At 43.7% G+C, this 22,153-nt stretch overlaps 1 protein-coding gene across 3 annotated transcripts; it reads right to left on the bottom strand.

The window, feature by feature from the left end:
• Positions 1-584: 584 nt before the first annotated feature.
• On the bottom strand, positions 585-16,331 carry LOC131128582 (uncharacterized). Of its 3 annotated transcripts, none has more exons than XM_058071551.1 (21): positions 16,220-16,331; positions 14,509-14,956; positions 14,339-14,398; positions 14,177-14,260; positions 13,875-13,908; positions 13,597-13,700; positions 13,250-13,516; positions 13,065-13,158; positions 12,839-12,906; positions 12,614-12,754; positions 11,581-11,613; positions 11,364-11,510; positions 11,236-11,298; positions 11,009-11,143; positions 10,821-10,883; positions 10,129-10,194; positions 9,895-10,035; positions 9,632-9,775; positions 9,420-9,487; positions 1,347-1,407; positions 585-1,257 (listed from the first exon to the last, which is right to left on the bottom strand). In XM_058071551.1, the coding sequence occupies exons 2-20, from the start codon at positions 14,605-14,607 to the stop codon at positions 1,374-1,376; spliced, it is 1,845 nt and encodes a 614-aa protein (XP_057927534.1). In that variant the 5' UTR covers positions 14,608-14,956; positions 16,220-16,331; the 3' UTR covers positions 585-1,257; positions 1,347-1,373. The 3 variants fall into 3 exon arrangements, 2 of the variants coding, with proteins under 2 accessions (XP_057927534.1, XP_057927535.1); XM_058071552.1 differs by lacking the exon at positions 16,220-16,331 and adding an exon at positions 15,981-16,004; XR_009129673.1 differs by lacking the exons at positions 9,420-9,487; positions 9,632-9,775; positions 9,895-10,035; ... (14 more) ...; positions 14,509-14,956; positions 16,220-16,331 and having other exon boundaries at positions 1,347-9,413.
• Between the last annotated feature and the right edge of the window lie 5,822 nt (positions 16,332-22,153).

Genomic DNA, 22,153 nt, shown 5'->3' with positions numbered 1-22,153 from the left:
AATAACTAAACAGCAATAACAATATGGGCTGGCTCAGTAGCCAGCCCATAGACTGCTACTGCAAGTAGCAGTCTATGGGCTGGCTACTGGGCCAGTCCATAACTAGAAAATTCCCGCAGAAATTTTGATGGACTGGCCACCTGTGCTGTGAACCTCGGGCCCGGTGTCTGCCGTGCCGCCGAACATTATGCATTGCCTATTGCAGGAATTATTTTGTCCAAACTATTTGTAAAGGCATCTAGTGGCATCACATTGGAAGTGAAAGCTTAAATGTGTTCATTCATGTGACCTAACATCAGCAGTTGTTTCCAAAGTTGGGGTTTCTCAACTTACTGTCATAAGCCTCATAAGCCAAAATAGAACCAAACAGTAGATTTCAAGGCATGTGCAGCTGGATGAAGGAGCCAGGAGACTGAAGTCGGGGTTTCCCTGCTGAGGCTGCTGCCCTTGACCCAACCTCGGAAAAGCAGATGGGTGGAATGCAGCGGAATATTAGCACTTTTTTCAGTTTAAAAAGACCATGGAAGCAAAACCTGTACTTAAGTTCATATATAAAACCAGACAATTTCTGAATAAATCATTTGACAGTTTATTTAAAAAGGAACCACAAGATGCAACAAAGCCTTAAATTCTTGAAGTCAAAATGTCAACAATTACACCAGTTATGAACAGTATTGTGATGTATAATATTCTGTAATATAGAAAGATAAAATCAATGACAAACACTTCATGTAGCAAGGCAACATGTCCCGTATGTAACTCAACAGTTTAGGTCAGCGGCCCAAGGCACATCAAATATTTCAGAAAAAAAAACAGCAGTAATTAAAAGAAGCGTTCAATGACATATCGCACCAACTCACAACAAAACAAGTGATCTCGAGGCACTTTGGTTCACATTATTATTATCATCATCATCATTAGTTTGGTCTATCAAGTTTATCATAAATGAACAACAGAAACCCACATGAGCAAGCACCTGGCAACGGAGGCAAGGAAAAACTCCCACTTGGGAAGAAACCTTGGACAGAACCCAGGCTCAGTGGGGCAGCCGTCTGTCTCGACCGTTCAGGTTACAATAGAAAAATGTTTGGTACAGCATGATTATGCATAATAATGGTCTTTATACATAAAGGTGCAAACGCTTGAGAACAAAAAGGCATAGTGAACATATGTATGTGGTAGGTAACTACGTATTAAAACAGGAACAGGAAGTATTAACACGTCCGGGAAATGTTTGTGTAAAGGATTGTCCTTTCCCTAAACAGACACACACACAAAAACCCAGTAAAAATTGTATCAAGACTGAATTATTAATTGTCAATTCATAAAACAAACTGTCAACACACCTTTTCTGTCATGTCCTGCAGTTGGTATCAGAATGCGAGTTGAACCTGTTCTCCTCTGTAGCTGTAAAACACACAAATCACAAATCTGACACTATCAGCTTTTTATCCACACAGGAAGTCAGCTGGGATATTCATATGCTGAGCATCCCCAATATACTGTATAGACTCCACGTGACATATTGCGGAAAAGTACTGCGACTACTACAAATCTATGAGCTTTGCTTTTCACGCAGCAGCGCCTACTACAGGGGAGAGAAAGACAGACAAGTTAGTCAAATGTTATCAGTAACTGTCATATACATATACACTTTATACATGTTATATATTGTGTAAAATGTACTGCCACTAATACAAATCTTTGAGCTTTGCTGTTCTCAGCTCTTTGTGCAGCAGTGCCTACTACAGGGGAGAGAAAGAGAGACAAGTTAGTCAAATAAATTAGTAACTGTCATATAGATACTGTATATACACACACACACCCAAACAGTATATACTTTTATATTATATATTGCGGAAAAAAAAGCGGTCCGATGACTACATATCAGCAACGCTGATACCAATAACTGTTCTCATGTCTTCAATGCAGCAGTGCCTACTACAGGGGAGAGAGAAAGAGAGACAAGTTAGTAACAAGTCAGTACAGTAATTGAAAAAGCTGAAAGTAATACTATGACCGAGTAGAACATAACAGCCTCAAACAGGCTATTCATGCAATAGTGCCTACTACAGGGGAGAGAGAGAGAGAGAGAGAGACAAGTTATTAGAATGTTCCATCATAAGTGACATGAAGTTTCAGGAATAGGGAGAACATTGAGAACATGGAGAACATGACTATGCCAACACTGCCCGTTCAGAGATAATACAGTAATTCTGACTAGCGTATGTATCTACTACATATAATAAAGCAACATCTTCCGGTTGGGGCTAAAGCGTGTGCAGCAGCATTTCTGAAAGGCAGCCCATGAGCAGACGTACAGCATACCTAGCCTTCAGGACACAAGCACGGAGTACTTACGTATGTGAGATGGCGTGGATGGATGGAGGGGAAGAAATGGCCACATGGTCATTGCAAGCAAATGTTCATTGGGGACAAGACAGCATGTGTAGACCAGACCAGGATCTACAAAGATGTTAAGATACAGTACACCGGACTGTGGTAACTGTAGTAAGAATGCAGAACACCTGACTGAATGCAAGACTGTGGTTGAGAAATGTAAATGTGATCAATCAGTGTCTGCTTGCCAGTTGTTGCCTTGCCGATGAGCTGAGTATAGCCTCTGGACTCAAACAACTCCAGTATAGGCTTCTTGCGTTTTGAAAGCAGGTCCTCGTTGAAGTCGCCACAAACAACAATGGGGTGGCTTTCCATCATTGCCAAGGTGTCCAAGAGGCTTGTCAAATTAGGTAGAAATGTGCCCAGACTCAAGTTCGGTGGTCGATAAACAGTAGCCACCACAGCCGGGATCGGCACCGTGACTTTAACCACCAAGAATTCAAGGTCTGGCACATTCTGGACAAACCGAAGGGGCTGGCCTTGAAGTTCCCTCCGACAGTAGGCTGCAACTCCGCCTCCCTCTTTCGCAGCCGTGTCTGGCCTGTTTAAACAGGAAACACGTCTGTTCCGTACAAAAACAGCGTAGCCCTCCAGCTGCAAGTGCGGCGAGATGGAACCAGACAAATGCGTTTCCGTCAAACAAAGCACATCAGCCAGTCTCAGCTCATGATGAGATTTGATGTCCTCCATGTGACACGCGAGGCCCTCTGTGTTATGGTGGACAATCTTCAAAGTCGGAGAAGGCCCTTGTGCAAAGTGCAACAGCGGTCTGACAGACAAGAAAGAAGCGTGCAACATGCTGTCCATTGCCAAAGCAATGGTGGGATCAGCATATATTTTCTTCTCATCCAAGTCCATGATCTTCAGTCCCTGGAGCGAGGTCGTGCGACTTAGAGCGACGTAGGCCATTCCAGGTTCAAACACGCGCTTCAGAGATACGACCGCAGAAGATAGCGTCATGCCTTGCACTTTGTGCGCCGTGCATCCAAAGGCCAGTTTTGCCGGGAATTGCCGCCTCACCAGTCCTTTGATGCTTAAACTTTCCTCTGACTTTTCTATGTAGGCCAAATCATCCCCGGGTCCCTGAAGTTTCTTCCGAAATTTCAGGCCTGCTCCAGGATTGTCCAAAGAAATGCCAAGAAAAGTAACAGCGCCCTGTGGTCCACGGACAATGTTCATGATGGTCCCGAAGGTGCCGTTCACGAGACCATCCTCAATGTCCAAGTTCCGGATGATCATGACTCGTGCTCCTACAGCGGCTTGCAGGTTGTCGGGCAGATCTCTTTTCCTCCCGGTTATCATGTTGGACACGATGACCAATTGTCCGGTCCGGGGGTCTTTTCTGTAGTTTTCTGCCGGAATGTCGACCACATTCAGTTTCAAAGCTGCCACAGTTGCACGGTTGTGTTCGTCAACCTCCTTATTGGTTGCAAAAATGTGGAGCGTACTGGTGTGACACTGATGTTTCGACAGTAGCCTGCTGCAGTAAAGCCCGGTCACTTTCATACAAGGGCTCCTCCTTCCTCTTTTCCCTTACCCTGTTCAAAAGCTGGGCAAAGGTCAGGTCCTCCTTCTGTCGCATGATCTCCGTAAGTCGGACCAACTGAAAGTTGGTCCAGAGGTCAAGGACATTATCCTCATACACACAGAGGGGTTTGGCCCTTCCAAGAGGTGGCAGCTGGTAAAAGTCCCCAACTACAAGCACAGAGATCCCTCCAAAGGTCTTCCGGTTGCCCTTGACTTGCTGGAACCGCCAGTGGACATACGCAAAAAGATCCTTGGAGACCATTGATATTTCATCAATGATTAAAATCTGCACGTTGGAAAGACTCGCCCGCAAGGTGTCCAGCGCGTTGCCGAGTCCTTGATATGGAGGCCTCAAACTTCTTGGGAGCTTCAAGACCGAGTGCAAGGTTTTCCCAGAAATGTTGAGCGCAGCTGTGCCGGTAAATGACGTCAACAGAACCGTGGGTTGAGACAAATCCGCATCGGTACGAATGCCAGGAAGCTGCCGAAAAATCTTGGTGGCCTCCTGGTAAATGCACTTGATGACATGTGACTTGCCACATCCAGCTCCCCCTGAGATGAAATAATGAAAGGGCTCAAGGTCGCGATCAGAAACGCGCTGCAAACACCAGTCGCGTACGGCATAGAAGACGGAAGCCTGCATGATGTTAAGACTGCGGTACATCCTCCTCACAAAGTCCGGACTCAACTGGGGTGCTTCAAAGGCCGGCAGTGCTGGGGCGCCGGAAAGGTCAGCCTGATAGGCAGGAACATCATCCTGCTCATCCCGCTCGTCCGCTGCGTTTGGCATCATGGCCTTCAGCGCAGCAAGACATTCCAGGCGCTCTGCTTCCACCTCTGGCGCAAAAGAGTTCCACGCATTAACAGCTGGACCTTCCTGTTGGAGTCGCTCCAAAGCCTTGTCCAGTTTCTTCGCTTGGCCCTCAAACCGCTTCATTTTCTCATCAACGATGGCCTTTGCAGGACCTAGCCTTGACCATCCGTCCAGGTAGAATGACTCATAGGTTGGGTGGGAGTCGCTGGTCAACTCACGGTCCGTCCTGTGGGGCAAGTAGAGTTTGAGAAGGGCCCTGAAATATTTTTCAGGAACCTTTGTCATGGAAAACCGCGTGTATCTTATGACGGCAGGTTTTCCCCTGGTCCTCTTCTGAATGCAACCCATGTCGTTCAAAAGGGGAATGACATTTGGCCCTTCTCTCTCGTAACCGTAGACCACCCTGTAATCAGACGCAAACTCTGCCAGACACATAGACTCAAACGCCTGCGTACGTGGTCTGTTGGCGTACTTTTCCGGCAAACTTGACATCCACACTTCAGCTGAATCTGGGTGCATGGTCATAAGCCGACTCATGGGCAGACTCATTCGGAAACCGTCCTCGTCGGTTTGGAGGAACACCACATTGCGTGAGGACTTCTTCAGGGGCAAACTGCATGTTCGTGCCACTGCTTCCTGAGCACTTACCTCTCTGTGCTTTGAATACGCCTGCATGATCTTTTGCATCTCCTCCTTCTGGTTGGCGTCAGACTTTTGCACGTCCTTGATGACAGATTTGAGGAACTCTGTCATCTCGTGCTCCGGCTTGGAGATGTAAGACATCATGTACATGATGCAGCTGATATCATCCAGAATATACTGGATGTCCATGTTGGCGTTCCACGCACGCAGCAGATGGGGGTTGTAGGCATTAGTCCAACTTTCTTGCGGTGTACGCTTCAAGTGGACAGCCATCCCAGTACTGAGGTTCTCAACATAGTGCTTATACCGACCCAGGGTCAGCTGGCACGAATTGAGCAGGTCCGTCAAGTCCTCCGGAACCTGTGTGTCCATAAGACGCTCTCTTAGCTGTTTCAGCTTTTCCTTGGACTCCCTCTGTTTCTTCGCCAACTTGGTCCTTTTGGCACGGGCGTCTTCCTCCTTCCGTCTCTTCTTCTTGGGGTCATCGTTTTCCTCTTCGTCATCACTGGTCGGGTCCTCAAAGGGAAAGGTAATTGTGGTGACATCCATGGGCAGTTTAGGGAATCCAAAGCGACAGGAGACATTTCCTTTTCGGCAAGATTTGGTGTGACTGCGGCTGTGAGTTTGAACACTCGTAACCACTTCATGGAGTTCCGGATCCTTGGTTTGATCGGGGATGTGGCAGGTGATATAACGGTCGATGAATTCGACCACTTCGCCACAGTAGATGGGATCTGGTTCCTCGATCACCGGTGCGTCCTTTATCCACACCACCATGTGTATATGAGGACTTCCTCGTGCTTGAAACTCAACACGATAAAAGTAGTCCTCGACTGGGCCGATGGGCTGCGCAGGAGACAGAATAAGCTCTAAGAGAGCATCTACCCTTTTCTCAAACATGCGCATGACCGTGACTGGATTGCTGCGGAGAATCTCGCATTTAGCGTTCCAGTCCAGATCTGAAAAGTGATCCTCCTGTTGGCCTTGCTGCGCTTTTATCACAGCAGTGACTTCAGGCCATCTCATTTCCGCCGCAGAAAAGGTAAGAAAAAATGTTGGCTTCCCCAACTGCCTGGCCATTGCGTGGAGCTCCCGGTGAGCTTTCTCCCAGTATGCTGGTGTTCCTCGGAGTGGCTGCATAAATCTGGTCGCTTCCCTGTTCTGTATGAGCCGCTCCAACGCCTCCTTGTCCTGGATCATCCGGTTCAGAATTTTCCTCCCATCCGCAGTGTGAGGTTTTCCTTTCCGCGACTGAATCGACATGCTGTTATTGGCCATGTACGTTTCAATGACAAATTGGGCAAAGAAAAGGTAGCCCTGATCTTCAGCAAAGCGTGGATCAACTGAAAACAATCTGGTGTTGAAGTAAGAACTCGGTGATACTTTAACGATCCTCTCCTCATCCATTGTGTTCTTTCCCGTTGGGAACAGAACAGGAAAGGCCATGGCCTCCAGCTGCGGCACAGCAAAAAATCCAACAGGCTTGTTTTGTTGGGCAGGAGCAATGCTGAATATCCCATCCCCAAATGAAAGACTTTCCTGTGAAATGTCAAGCGGCTGCATGCATGTATCGAACATGAGGCCCGGCCGAAGTTCCTCCTGATCACGTTCAACATGCTGTGCCTGCGTAACTTGGGCGTTGCTGGCCTCTTGCTGCAAGGATGATGACGGCAGGGCGGATGGCTCCTCTTCCCCTTCAAGGACACTTTCAGCTGCTGCACTCTCATTGATGCACACATCCCTGTACTGTGGATGAGTGTCTATCAGCGTCCTGAGCCCGGCTATAACATTCGCCATATTTACTGTATAAAAATGCTGATGTCCTTTATACCGAAGGCGTCTCTTCAGCTTTACCTGCAGCAGTTGAGCTTCGCTACGTGGCCGAGGTAGTGAGTTCACTGCTGCTTCCATTTCCGACGGTACGCACACTACTGAGCCATGAACAGCTCGTTGCCGTCCTTTGGGCAATGCTACAATTTTTGCAAAAGGTATAATTTTTGCTATCAGCTGTCTCTCGAGTACATTTAAATCGGACAGCTCTTGGGGAATGGGTGCCAGATCCAACTTATTTGCAACTGCCAGAGGTGGCATTGCACATCTCCTGAGGTGGGAGTCACAGGAGTGACATATCCATTCCTGCTTTCTCTCTTGCGGGGCAGTGCATGGGGCAGAACAACTGTTGTTGCAGACGTGAACATATATACCTGTCAAGCTGGCGGCCACTATGTCATGGTTGTCGCTATATTTTCCTCGATTGCATTTCTGTACCTGATTTAGGAAAAGAGCACGGTGGCATACAGTACAAACATATGTGGGCCCATGTGCGACTCTTTCGCGGAACGACGATATTGCTGCTTTCATTACAGCGCTTGCTGGATCCTGCACATTGTTGGCTGAATGTTGAGTTCTAGTCATGTATTTAGTCTTTATTTGAAGCGCGCATTGTAATTTGTGCCGAATACGCTGCCTGGTAAGACGGTTCTTTTCACAATGCTGAACATGTAGCCTTACATTAGAATGTCTATTACTATCTCGCACATATTTGTTATTTTGAAAATAAGGATTGTTTCTATACTTCTGCATCCATGTTTTCATGAAAACAGCCCACCTTTGCTTAAAACCTGGATGGTTGCGATATTTATCTCTTAGATACACCCTATATCTCGCCTGAAAAGCTGGATCCCGATGATACCGCTCCCTCAGATATAACCTTTGTCTCGCCTGAAAAGCTGGATCCCTGTGATACCTCTCTCTCACATATAACTTTTGTCTCGCCTGAAAAGCTGGATCCCGTTGATACCGCTCCCTCAGATATAACTTTTGTCTCGCCTGAAAAGCTGGATCCCTGTGATACCTCTGTCTCACATATAACTTTTGTCTCGCCTGAAAAGCTGGATCCCGTTGATACCGCTCCCTCTGATATAACTTTTTTCTCACCTGAATATCTGAATCCAGGTGATACCCTTCCCTGAAATTCAGCTTCTGTCGTTCAACAAAAGCCAGATCAGATTGATACCTTCTCCTAACATATGCTGACATTAAAGTCTTTTTGGTCGTCGGACTTCTGTGGTATTTTTCAGCTACGTGCGTCTTCTGTTTATTCTTAAAGGCACTATCACACCTGTATCGCGTGGTAAAGCCGTTTAATTTTTGTTGGCGGTAATTAGTGTCTGTTACATACTTGACCTTCATTTGTAGACGTTTTTTTTGACGGGGATCGGGTTTGTTTGAAGCTTCAAACGGTCTACATTGTTGGCACTTTAGTGCCCTTTTCATAGCGGTCCGTCGCCTCGTTTTACTCACTTTGGAAAAATCTATTTGAACATGGACGCATGGTGGTACTATCAGCTCCTCCTGATCTGTCTCAACACATTCTCTTATTGCTGCGTCTGTTTCTTTGGTGGGCTCTGAAGTGATTACGACATCCAACTGTACCTGTCTGTCACTTGCTATCTGTTCTAATCCAAAGGAAACCGGTACCAACTCGTAGTTCGCATCGGGGCTGCGATCCGAAAGGAGCTCATGCACATGGTCGACTAAGTCATCTAAGTGTGAAAATGTCATCATAATCGCAGTTCCGTTTGGGACTGGCAAACCTACTGAAGATCGACTGTGCGAATCAAAAAAACCATAGCATCCTGACCTATCACGAAAAACCGCAAAGCACTCTGGAGCCACAATCAGAAAAGCATGAGTGACATCTTGTGAGAGGCACTCAAGTTGTCTGGCAAGTGGCAACAAATAAGGATCTATTAGGGAATTGCTGCGATCCCTCACCAAACCAAATTTCGGCTCCAACTGTGTAACTGTGTATGCATTGTTGTCGGTGTGAACTATCTTTGGCATTTCCTCTTTGGTTAAATGATTGCTGATTAAACGTAGTCCTAGCCCACATATTGTCCACGCATAGAGTGAGTCTCCATTTTCAAGAACTCTGTCAAGAACGTCTGAATCAAAATGAAACCCCTCAGCATGGTAGGCCAAGAACGTCAGTGCCATACACGTGCACTGATTATTGCGAGTGCAATCGTCATACCTCAAATCCATCTGGGAGTGAGTGGCCCGGACGGTACGAATGCGTCGACCAGCTTCTGTGCCACAATCCTGAAATGTAGTATTTGTCGTGTTAACATACATTTGTGTAATCAGGTTAGTTTTTACCATAGAAAAGCTTACATTAGCCTTGTTTTATCAATGCAACTTTACAGTAGATCTAGTAGGCGTATTCATTTCCTGTGTTAAAATTACCTGGCTGGTTTCATCCAGGACAATGTGCAGTAGTGGCATTGAGGACTTTGCACAAATGTCTCTCTGAACCACTGTCTCTGGACTACAAGGCGGTGATGGTGTTGACGGCAGCTCTACAGTATGCAGTGTCGCCTTCGCCTCAGTCTAAATGAGAAACACAAAACTAACTTAAAAATGGCACACAAATCCAACAGAATACCACCTTTAATATAGTAACAAATATAGCGTGTGTATATGATAAACATAGAAAATGTTTGTTTTACCCAGCTGGTCCCATCCATGACAATGTGCTGTGGTGGTGTGGAGGATGGCGCACACGTCTCCTCTGTGACGACCACTGGCCCGGGACTGCAAGGTGGCGTTGGGGTGGAAGGCAGCTCCACACGATGTGGTGTTTCCTCCATCTACACACACACACACACATTTCTGTCATGCCATTTTTCTACACCAACAAATGTAGGCTGCATATACTATAAAAAGAAAAAAGTGCATTTTACCCAGCTGGCCTCATCCTGTACAATGTGCTGCAGTGGCGTGGAGGAAGGTGGCGATGTTGCCTCCATCTAAAAATGTACACACACCACTTTACTAACAATGCACACACACACTTTTACAACCAGAACAACATTTTATTTTCCTCCTATGACATATTTTGTTCATTCATTCGTTTTCTATCACTTGTCTTCATGAGGATCGTGGAGGTGCTGGAGCCTATCCCAGCTGTCTTCGGGCGAGAGGCGGGGTAAACCCTGGACTGGTGGCCAGCCAATCACAGGGCACATATAGACAAACAACCATTCACACTCACATTCATACCTAGGGACAATTTGGAGTGGCCAATTAACCCAGCATGTTTTTGGAAGGGGGAAGGAAGAAAAAACCCACACATCCATGGGAAGAACATGCAAACTCCACACAGAGACACACTCACCCATCGTGCAGCCACTATGACATAGTTAAATATGCATATGCATAGTTGCATATGCATAGTTGCATAGCATATGCATATTTGCATATGCATAGTTGCATAGCATATGCATAGTTGCATATGCATAGTTGCATAGCATATGCATACTTCTTGCCAAGTTATATTTTCCTAAACAATCTTTGCAGAAAGTTGCTTATCGTGGTCCTGTGTGGAACCATTGAACCAAGATGAAAAAGGGATGACTGTACATGGACTACAAACCTGCAGCTCTCCCACTCTCCTCTTGGAGGCTGGACGACGCGGTTGGCACTCTGCAGTCACCGCCTGACGTGGCACAGGAAAAAAGGAAATATTTCACATGCATAGCTTTTACAAAATAGAAAGTGCTGTACTTACAAGATTTAGATGTATTTGTGAATGACATACTTTCTATGAAGCGGCTAAAGTACCTTCTTGCCCTTGGGGATAACTGTGGAGGTCTCAGGGCTTGGAAGATGCGATGGAGCCAGCTTGTCCATTGCAACCAGCATGGGCGGGCTGAACCACACAGGGTTCACAGGGATGTTGCACTGCAACAGGTCCTCCTGTCAAAAAGTACCAAAATACATATACTGAGACTTGAAACTATCACCATCCTAACATCCATGCTCGTCTCCATCAACTGTGACAAACAAACCTGCTGCTTGCACATCCCTTTGCTGGAGTCACGGGGCACCTTGGACTTGACACGTCGACTCCTCTGTTGCGATAAGTCACATTATGGCTACATACATATTCTTGTCCATTTTTCCATTTTTTTTTTACCCCCTCTGCGCTGCCAATGAGTGTCCAGTCAAAAGGGTTGGAAGGATGCTGCACGGTGACCTCACCCTTCACGACCACTTTTGGCAGGAACACTCGCATCGGTGGGGACGTCTGAAGAGAAGGTGCTGGTGGTGCAGTCGTCTCCAGCTGATGGGGCACAGAAAAGGCAATCATAACGTGGCATCCATTACACAATGAGATGCCTTTTTGAAAGTACCTTCTGGAACAGGGATGACCAAAGACGATGGGGCTGATGGGGAACACAGGCAAAAATTATTTGTGACACATAGGTTGGATAAACCAACACAATGAGTCACATGCATGTGTTTTAGGGCTGGGACAACGCGTCAACATCAATGACGTCGACACAAAATATAAAAATCATAAATAATAGTTTAAGTAGAACTTTAATCCACGTCTGGTGCGATTTACAATTTAAATGTGCAGTTGTTAAACTATAGGAATAGGCCTCTACGCGGAGGCGTTGAGACTTAAAAAAAATAAGAGCCGATTCTCAAACAAAATAGCCTACAGTTTGCCTCTTTTAAACAAAATAAATCATATTATTAACTAATAGTATTTAATCAAAGAACAAAGACTTGTAGCTGACCTTTTGTTCCTTTTTGCCAAAAGGCACGGATGAGAGGGGGAGATCCCACATAACAACAACACAAAAGCTTATAGGTTTATATCAAGGCTACGGTGGTAACTGTCCTGGGCTATAGCTTAACCTTATGGTTTTTGTTGAGAAAAATGAGCATGTTGACATGCTCAGGGGTGAATGCAGCCGAGTGACTGCTTTCTCGAAGCATTGCTACATGAACATGTTTAACACTGTCGAAAAAAAATTATCAATAATCGATCATCTATTAATTGTGCCCATCCCTAATTCAGATTGTGTTAAAAACAATAGTTTTATTTATTTAAAGAAAGTTTATTACTTTTGTTGTTTTCGGATTCCATTGTGCACTTTGTTGTATTGTTCAAAACAATTCATTTTTGAACTTGTTAATAAAAATATATTTGTTTGATTCATGATAAATTTGCTTTAATTGCTATATATGTCAAATTATTAAACGATAGTCTAATCAAAATCGAATCAAATCGGTTTTAAAAATGAATTGTTAGATTAATCGATGCATCGAAAAACTATTTTCTAAATTACATAATTACAAAAATAATCATTTAACCCAGCCCTAATGTGTTTGTGATTAAAATGTAGTGTGAATGAAGGTGCAACCCAAAAGTACCTCGCCCGGCGGTGACATAGGAGGAGCTGGTGGCGGAGGTGGAGGGGGTGGGGTGGGTGCGGTACTCTCCAGCTGACGGCGGGCAGCAACCCACAACAACCTGGCAAGCACAGGCATCCCATCGCTGTCACTGAGGTGTACCTGCCACACATAACCCAAAAAGATTAGTAAACCTGGAAATATTCTACTTGTACATATCCTTGCTATAGGATGTCATCTACTTACGCCATCCCTACACCACATCTCAAGGTGTGACAGCGGGAAGTGGTCAGCTGAGGATAGGTAGGGAATACCTGCGGTACAGAAAGGAAAAAACAAATCCCTTATTAGTTTCTATAAACTTTTGTTTACCAGGTCAAGTCAATGAAATGACACTGGCATTTCACATCGTTGAGGTTTCCTACTTATGTTAAGCGTTGATAACAGTATGCCTTTATTTCAATTTGCATACCCATGCTAGCTGCCACCCGACGGTACTCCCGGCGCAGACGATCCTGCTGGGCCACCACGACGTTCAGACGTGGAGGAAAGTCCACGACGACGACCTGAATAAATGAACATATCATCATAACAATATAAATTCCACTTCATGTAAATCATTATTTGTAACAAGAATATAGATCACAAGGTATTTACGTTAGGCCAGCGGCTGCAGGTGGCGGTCAGGAGCTGCCCGAAGTCAGTGGCTGCCTCGCCAACGGGACGACCCAAGTTGTTGCTGGGTGCCAAAACACAGACCACCTCAGGAGAACGAGACAGAACCGCATTCTGCACCTCAGCCCACAACTGGGCCGCCGTGGCACCCGGTGTGGACATCACACCAAAAGACAAGGGTCCCTCCGGCATCTTCACAAATCCATCTGCAATGGCTCGCAGATGGGAGTCTCCAACGATCAGGACAAACTACAAACATACAAATAAATACGTGAGCGCATATTCTTCATTGGTCTTCATGTACTCTTGTATTCAGACGTTCTACATACCCGCTTGCCCTGAGCCACGGCTGGAATGACCAGCTTGTGGTTCTTCCCAGTCACTGCAGAAACTGGCCATTTCCGCACGGTGTGGCGCCGCCCAGTGCCTCGGACTAATCACAATTACAGACACAATTAAAAAGGTAAATCCTCCAACCTTAAACAAATTAGATACCGTGGCAATGTTTTGCACAGTACGAGACTATAGATAATACATTTGACACAGTGAAAGAAAATAGACATTAAAACGATAAAAAAATGTGTATTCAAGTCACAGGAGGGCTGACCGTGTCTCGGAGGCTGGTGTCTGGCCAGAGACTCCTAAGGAAGTAGCACAAACATTTAAAAAACGTGAGTACGAGTAAAACCAACCAGTACCAATATATCTTTGGCAAAATCAGTCAGCAACTACAGTATGTCTATACAGTAACATACATGTCTTACATGTAAACACCAGCAATTTATCTGTTATATTCACATTTCTCATCAAACAGTCACCAGACCAGTCAGTGAATATCTACAAAACTTTAGGTGCAGCACGAATCACAATTATCCCATACATTTTCCAAAAGGCTGACGAAATTCTTACCTGGGCAACCACAGAAGAAGTGGCGGAGCAGGCATCCACCACACGGGGCTGGTCGGCCAGAGGGGAGGTCTGGAACCTGGCTCTCTGATTACACATTAGAGGATGTTAAGCTTATGACAATGAAGACAAATTCATATTCAAAATGAAAAGTGAAACCAATACCTTCTTCGTGGGAGACTGCAGGGTGGTCCCATCGCTGGTCGTCGAGGGTGGGGACCCAGGCTGTGAACAATGTCAATGTAGTACATATTGGTCCCAAAGGAATATTCTCTTTAATCATTTAGTACAGCTACAACACTGTAGTAAGTAATCAGTCATAAGAGGAAAAGTACCTGCTGGGGTGCGCTGGTCTGGCCCGTCTGTGGATCAGCAAGGTCCAGCTTCCTCCATCGGCGCTTCGCTGCTTCGGAACGCTTCCCCTTCCGTGGCATCCTGTTCACAGCAAAGACAAAAGCACAAAAACACTTCCCAACACTTGAATGTTGAAAATACAGCAGTAGTACACTGCAAAGTACTAGGATAGTACTTTTTCCCAGTGTGTGTGTGCGTGGATGGATGTGTGGATGGATGGATGGATGGATGGTGTGTAGTGTTTTCAGTGACTCTAGTTTAGCAATATATGGTGTGTGTTGTTTATGCACTGGTGTCTTCTCTGGTGTATAGATATGAATGTAGTGATTAGCTAATGGTGGTAGGGCTGATGATGATGATGATGCTTTCAGTCGCCTTCAGCTGCCAACAGATTTCCAAATCTCGCAATGTGCAATGCTCAAGGAGATGCTGGAAAGAACAGAAAATATTTTAATTCATTAAACAAATCAGGATTAATATTTGCTAAACAACCCTGAGACCTCTGCTGATTAGAACAATAGCAAATTTGAAATGAGCTAATTTCCCCACTGAGGGATGAATAATTGCATATCTTATCAATATAGCATCAATGTGTTGCGATACAATTGTAAATAGTTCTCAGAACGTCAATTCCACTTTGAACAAACACATCAGTCTGAGCACATGGGACCACAGCACCTGCAGCTAGCATGCTCCATACTCAACCCACACTACATACACATGCAAAGAACCCCTCTCTTTAGTATACGTTTTCTCATTTTTACCTTTAAAAGGCAACAAAAGCAAGCAGTGTGAGCACATGGTACCACCGAGCACATGCACATAACTTATTTTGCATCCATAAGCAATCCAAAATACAAAAACATGTTAGAAAAAACATATTTTAAACATGTTGTATTATAGTAACGTTTAAAGGTAAAGAGAGCATTATTGCTGTCAAAAAGCATCAATCGTCACATTAATCATGCACACATAGGACCATGGACCAAGCTAGCTTAAACATACACATAGCTTATTTTGCATCCATAAGCAATCCACACTATTAAAACATGCTAGAAAAACATCTTTTAAATATGTTGTATTATTTTAATGTTTAAAGGTAAAGAGAGCATTATTGCTGTTAAAAAGCATCAATCGTCACATTAATCATGCACACATAGGACCATGGACCAAGCTAGCTTAAACATGCACATAGCTTATTTTGCATCCATAAGCAATCCACACTATTAAAACATGCTAGAAAAACATCTTTTAAATATGTTGTATTATTTTAATGTTTAAAAGGTAAAGAGAGCATTATTGCTGGCAAAAAGCATCAATTATCACATTAATCATGTACACATAGGACCGCATGGACCAAACTAGCTTAAAACATGCAGACAACAGCTATCAAACAACAGCTAAAAGAACTTTTAAAACATGATAGAAATATTCTTAAAGTAAATGTATGCACTTTTGTACTTTCACCAAGCGTGTATTTTAGCTGTACAACCAACAGGTCCAATCAACCAATTGCAAGTTGGGTGTGGCACTGAACTTTAGCAAAAGAGATCACCAAGGCAAACAAACATACTTTCTACATCTATCAACGTTCATATCTAACTTCATATTTGTCCATAAACTACAATTGACAAGTAACAAAAACAACAGTACTCTTAATATAAAGGAGCATAATTGGATGCGTCTACTTACCTCAGTCGCAAGGAAGGAGTGAACTCGCTGATTGATCTGGTTGCGCATGCGTTGGTTGATCAGCCAACCAGGAGATCCAGATGGCGATATTGTATATGATGATATTTTATGGATCGATACCAAGTCGAAATTGATATCAGATACTGCTAAGGTATAGGTCCAATTACCGGGATCGGCGCTGTTCATACTGGATCGGCAAAATCCACCCCTCCCCCTTGTCTTTGAAAGCCATTAACACCACACACTCAACCTCAACGAAACGTTCTGTGATAAATGAATTAAAAATAATATACAACCTGTAAAATGATTGTTAGTTTTATTTTTTTAAACGAGATTGAATTTGTGTTAAATAAAAACAACTACAAATACAATAAATACAACAGAGGCAGTTCTGCTTCAATGATGCATTAAGCAACCCACGCTGTGGCCCCTCCCCCACCCCACCGTCATTTCATTACATAGATTTTCACTATTTAAACTACCAATACTATCAGTGATGTGGTATATGTGATCAGATAATGTACTCATAATAATAATAATAATAGTCCAACACAATTAAATCCAAAACAAATAGAGAAATGACAAAAGTATATTTTATTTTAAAATCTTATTTTAATATTATTTACTAGTATATTATTATTTTAATATTAATTTGAAATATATATATTTAAATATATTTTATATTCAGTGTACAACTCCCACCCCCACAACTGTTGTATTTATATCCCTGTTAATACAATTTCAACTGTAAGTCAAGAAAATACGGCAGCGAGTGGTTAGCGCACAGGCCTCACAGCAAGAAGACCCGAGTTCAATTCCACCCTTGGCCATCTCTGTGCATGCGTGCGTGCATGCACGCATGCATTCCGGGTATTCCGGTGTCATCCCACATTTCCCAAAACATGCGTGGTAGCTTCATAGGCTACTCCAAATTGCCCATAGGTATGAATGTGAGTGTGAATGGTTGTTTGTCTATATGTGCCCTGGGATTGGCTGGCCACCAGTCCAGGGTGGACCCCGCCTCTTGCCCTAGACACAACGAGACACAGCATACCCCCATCCGAGTGAAGATAAGCTGCATAGAAAAAGGATGAATGGACGAACAGTTAGCATAGTAGCACCTATAGCATGAACTACCCAATGTGCCAGGGCAGTTCAATAGTAATTTTTTTTACTATTATACTAGTATATACCATGCCATGGGTTTATTTACATTTAAACATGAATCAGCATGCTAGCACCGAATAACATAGCATGAAGTGGTGAAAGTGCCAAGTCACTCCTGTAATGTCTGTACATGATGTCATGCGTGGTTTTACAATTATCCATGCAGTAATGACAGGTGTTGATATGATAGGTGTTGATAATGGGAATACGTATTTCATACTCCAGTCATATGAAGTGACTGCAGTCACTGTGCTTACTTTTAAAGAGACAACTTTTAAAATCTACCAGATACATGAGATATCTAAGATCATGTAAGGAGTTAGCATTGTCGCATCTAGCAAGTAAACACCAAGTCCATAAAGTAGTCAGGCATTCCCATAGTGTCCCTACATCATGCCACATTTGTAATTATATTTAGACATGAGTAAATAACCTAAATGCTAACATATTAACGGCTACCATGCTAGCACCCAGCAACATAGCATCAAGTCTTGAAAGTTGCCAGGCACTGCTGTGGTGTCTCTACATGTCATGTGTTGTTTTCCAATTGAAAGCAGCACTTGCATTGCCATGGAGTACTAAAGAGCAGAGAGTGTGTGACATGCGGGTCGATACTCAACTATCGATTCCTGACATGATGATAACACTTGATAAGTGATGATAAGTTTATTGCTGTATCATGGATTCTATAAAAATGTTGATATTTTGATACTCTGGTCTTTGAGGTGCCTGGAGTCACTGTGCTTAATTAGAAAAATCTAACTTTTAAAATCTACACACATACAATACATGAGCTGTATGGTATCAGCTGGGAAGGAAATCATTGTAATCACACATGTCAACAGAAGGTGGTTTTTGAAGGGAGGGGCTGTGAGGAGGAGGAGGTGGCGGCCATGACAGTAAATCGAGGGTCAGGGCTTTGCATAGATCTGCTCGTTTTGCATATCGGTTGAGAAACGACCGCAAGATGACGAGTTGAAAACACAGAAAATTAAAGATTTGGAGAAAGAAAAGACGGCGTCTTTAACATGGGAGTGAATGGGAGTGAATGGGAGACATGTCGGCGCTCTTCTCGCTTCTGAGGGCCCAGAAGGCAATCCGTCCTCAGACGTAAGAGTGACATTTTTGGAAAGGGGACAAGATTTCCTACGTTTTCACCAAATTAAATCGAGCTGGCTAAAACGGTGTGGCCAGGAAGATGAGTTGTTTGCAAATCCAAAAAGTTTTCTCTTCGTCTCCCCTGCCACAGTGGAGTCAGAGTGGGAGACGCTGGAACTGCGCACACCTCCTTCTGACGAAGATAGAGGGAAAACTAAACATCCTACGATCATGATGTCCCCACATCATACCATGTGTGTATTATCCTTTAAACATGAGTAAATTAGCTAAAATGCTAACATGTTAACGGCGACCACGCTAGCACCTAGCAAGACGGCCTCAAGTTTAGAAACTGCCAAGGTTGTCCTATAACCTCCCTGCATCATGACATATGTGTATTTGCCTTTAAACATGAGTAAATTAGCATAAATGCTAACTTGCTAACGGCTACCATGCTAACACCTAGCAAAACAGCCTCAGGTCCTGAAAAGTTTGGGGCAGTTCTACAGTGTCACCACAACATGCCATGTGTGTATTTGCCCTTAGACATGAGTAAATTAGCTTAAATGCTAACATGCTAACAGTCATCATGCTAGCACCTAGCAAGAGAACCTCAAGTTTAGAAAGTGCCAAGGTTGTCCTATAACCTCCCTACATCATGCCATGTGTGTATTTGCCTTTAGGCATGAGTAAATTAGCTTAAATGCTAACATGCTAGCACCTAGCAAGACAGCCTTAAGTTTAGAAACTGCCAAGGATGTCCTATGACGTCCCTGCATCATGCATGTGTGTATTTGCCTTTAAACGTGAGCAAATTTGCTTAAATGCTAACATGCTAACAGTCATCATGCTAGCACCTAGCAAGAGAGTCTCAAGTTTAGAAAGTGCCAAGGTTGTCCTATCACCTCCCTACATCATGCCATGTGTGTATTTGCCTTTAAACGTGAGTAAATTAGCTTAAATGCTAACATGCTAACAATTATTATGCTAGCACCTAGCAAGAGAGCCTCATGTTTAGAAAGTGCCAAGGTTGTCCTATAACCTCCCTACATCATGCCATGTGTGTATTTGCCTGAAGACATGAGTAAATTAGCTTAAATGCTAACATGCTAACGGCTACCATGCTAGCACCTAGCAAGAGAGCATCAAGTTGAGAAAGTGCCAAGGTTCTCCTATAACCTCCCTACATCATGCCATGTGTGTATTTGCCTTGAGACATGAGTAAATTAGCTAAAATGCTAACATGCTAACGGCTACCATGCTAGCACCTAGCAAGAGGGTTTCAAGTTAACAAAGTGCCAAGGTTGTCCTATAACCTCCCTATATTATGCCATGTGTGTATTTGCCTTTAAACGTGAATAAATTAGCTTAGATGCTAACATGCTAACAGTTATCATGCTAGCACCTAGCAAGAGAGCCTCAAGTTTAGAAAGCGCCAAGGTTGTCCTATAACCTCCCTACACCATGCCATATGTGTATTTGCCTGAAGACATGAGTAAATTAGCTTAAATGCTAACATGCTAACGGCTACCATGCTAGCACCTACCAAGAGAGCATCAAGTTGAGAAAGTGCCAAGGTTGTCCTATAACCTCCCTACATCATGCCATGTGTGTATATACCTTTAGACATGAGTAAATTAGCTTAAATGCTAACATGCTAACGGCTACCATGTTAGCACCTAGCAAGAGGGTTTCAAGTTTACAAAGTGCCAAGGTTGTCTTATAACCTCCCTATATCATGCCATGTGTATATTTGCCTTTAAACGTGAGTAAACTAGCTTAGATGCTAACATGCTAACAGTTATCATGCTAGCACCTAGCAAGAGAGCCTCAAGTTTAGAAAGTGCCAAGGTTGTCCTATAATCTCCTTACATCATGCCATGTGTGTATTTGCCTTTAGTCATGAGTAAATTAGCTTAAATGCTAACATGCTAACGGGTCCATGCTAGCACCTACCAAGAGAGCCTCAAGTTTAGAAACTGCCAAGGTTGTCCTAGAACCTCCCTGCATCATGCCATTGGTGTATTTGCCTTTAAACATGAGTAAATTAGCTTAAATGCTAACATGCTAACAGTCATCATGCTAGCACCTAGCAAGAGGGCCTCAAGTTTAGAAAGTACCAAGGTTGTCCTAAACCCTCCCCACATCATGACATGTGCTTAGTAGCCTTTAGGCATGAGTAAATTGGCTTTAATGCTAACATGCTAACAGTTATCATGCTAGCACCTAGCAAGAGAACCTCAACTTTAGGAAGTGCCAAGGTTGTCCTGTAACATTCCTACACCATGCCATGTGTGTATTTGCCTGTAGACATGAGTAAATTAGCCTAAATGCTAACATGCTAACGGCTACCATGCTAGCACCTAGCAAGAGGGCCTCAAGTTTAGAAACTGCCAAGGTTGTCCTATAACCTCCCCACATCATGCCATGTTTGTATTTGCCTTTAAACGTGAGCAAATTAGCTTAAATGCTAACATGCTAACGGCTAACATGCTAGCAACTAGCAAGAGAGTTTCAAGTTTACAAAGTGCCAAGGTTGTCCTTCAACCTCCCTATATCATGCCATGTGTGTATTTGCCTTTAAACATGAGCAAATTAGCTTAAATGCTAACATGCTAACAGTCATCATGCTAGCACCTAGCAAGAGAGTCCCAAGTTTAGAAAGTGCCAAGGTTGTCCTATAACCTCCCTACATCATGCCATGTGTGTATTTGCCTTTAGACATGAGTAAATTAGCTTAAATGCTAACATGCTAACGGCTAACATGCTAGCACCTAGCAAGACAGCCTCAAGTTTAGAAACTACCAAGGTTGTCCTATAGCCTCCCCACATCATGTCATGTGTGTATTTGCCTTTAAACGTGAGTAAATTAGCTTAAATGCTAACATGCTAACAATCATTATGCTAGCACCTAGCAAGAGAGCCTCAAGTTTAGAAAGTGCCAAGGTTGTCCTATAACCTCCCTACACCATGCCATATGCGTATTTGCCTGAAGACATGAGTAAATTAGCTTAAATGCTAACATGCTAACGGCTACCACGCTAGCACCTAGCAAGAGAGCATCAAGTTGAGAAAGTGCCAAGGTTGTCCTATAACCTCCCTACATCATGCCATGTGTGTATTTGCCTTTAGACATGAGTAAATTAGCTTAAATGCTAACATGCTAACAGCCATCATGCTAGCACCTAGCAAGAGAGTCCCAAGTTTAGAAAGTGCCAAGGTTGTCCTATAACCTCCCTACATCATGCCATGTGTGTATTTGCCTTTAAACATAAGCAAATTAGCTTAAATGCTAACATGCTAACAGTCATCATGCTAGCACCTAGCAAGAGAGTCCCAAGTTTAGAGAGTGCCAAGGTTGTCCTATAACCTCCCTACATCATGCCATGTGTGTATTTGCCTTTAGACATTAGTAAATTAACTTAAATGCTAACATGCTAACGGCTAACATGCTAGCACCTAGCAAGACAGCCTCAAGTTTAGAAACTGCCAAGGTTGTCCTATAACCTCCCTACATCATGCCATGTGTGTATTTGCCTTTAGACATGAGTAAATTAGCTTAAATGATAATATGCTAACGGCTACCATGCTAGCACCTAGCAAGAGAGCCTCAAGTTTAGAAAGTGCCAAGGTTGTCCTATAACCTCCGTACATCATGCCATGTGTGTA

This window comes from Doryrhamphus excisus, chromosome 4, assembly GCF_030265055.1.
Source record: "Doryrhamphus excisus isolate RoL2022-K1 chromosome 4, RoL_Dexc_1.0, whole genome shotgun sequence".
Classification (NCBI taxonomy): Eukaryota; Metazoa; Chordata; class Actinopteri; order Syngnathiformes; family Syngnathidae; genus Doryrhamphus; species Doryrhamphus excisus.
The sequence above is the reverse complement of the archived record's forward strand: the minus strand, read 5'-3'. Positions and strand labels throughout refer to the sequence as shown.

What these genes read in the sequence shown, in the direction of transcription:
- LOC131128582 (XM_058071551.1), bottom strand. Translation starts at nt 14,607, where the DNA reads ATGCCACGGAAGGGGAAGCGTTCCGAAGCAGCGAAGCGCCGATGGAGG. An exon ending in TCGGGTGGCAGCTAGCATGG is followed by an intron (nt 12,907 to 13,064) that starts GTATGCAAATTG and finishes TCTGTACCGCAG; the next exon opens with GTATTCCCTACCTATCCTCA. An exon ending in TCATTGGCAGCGCAGAGGGG is followed by an intron (nt 11,299 to 11,363) that starts GTAAAAAAAAAA and finishes TTATCGCAACAG; the next exon opens with AGGAGTCGACGTGTCAAGTC.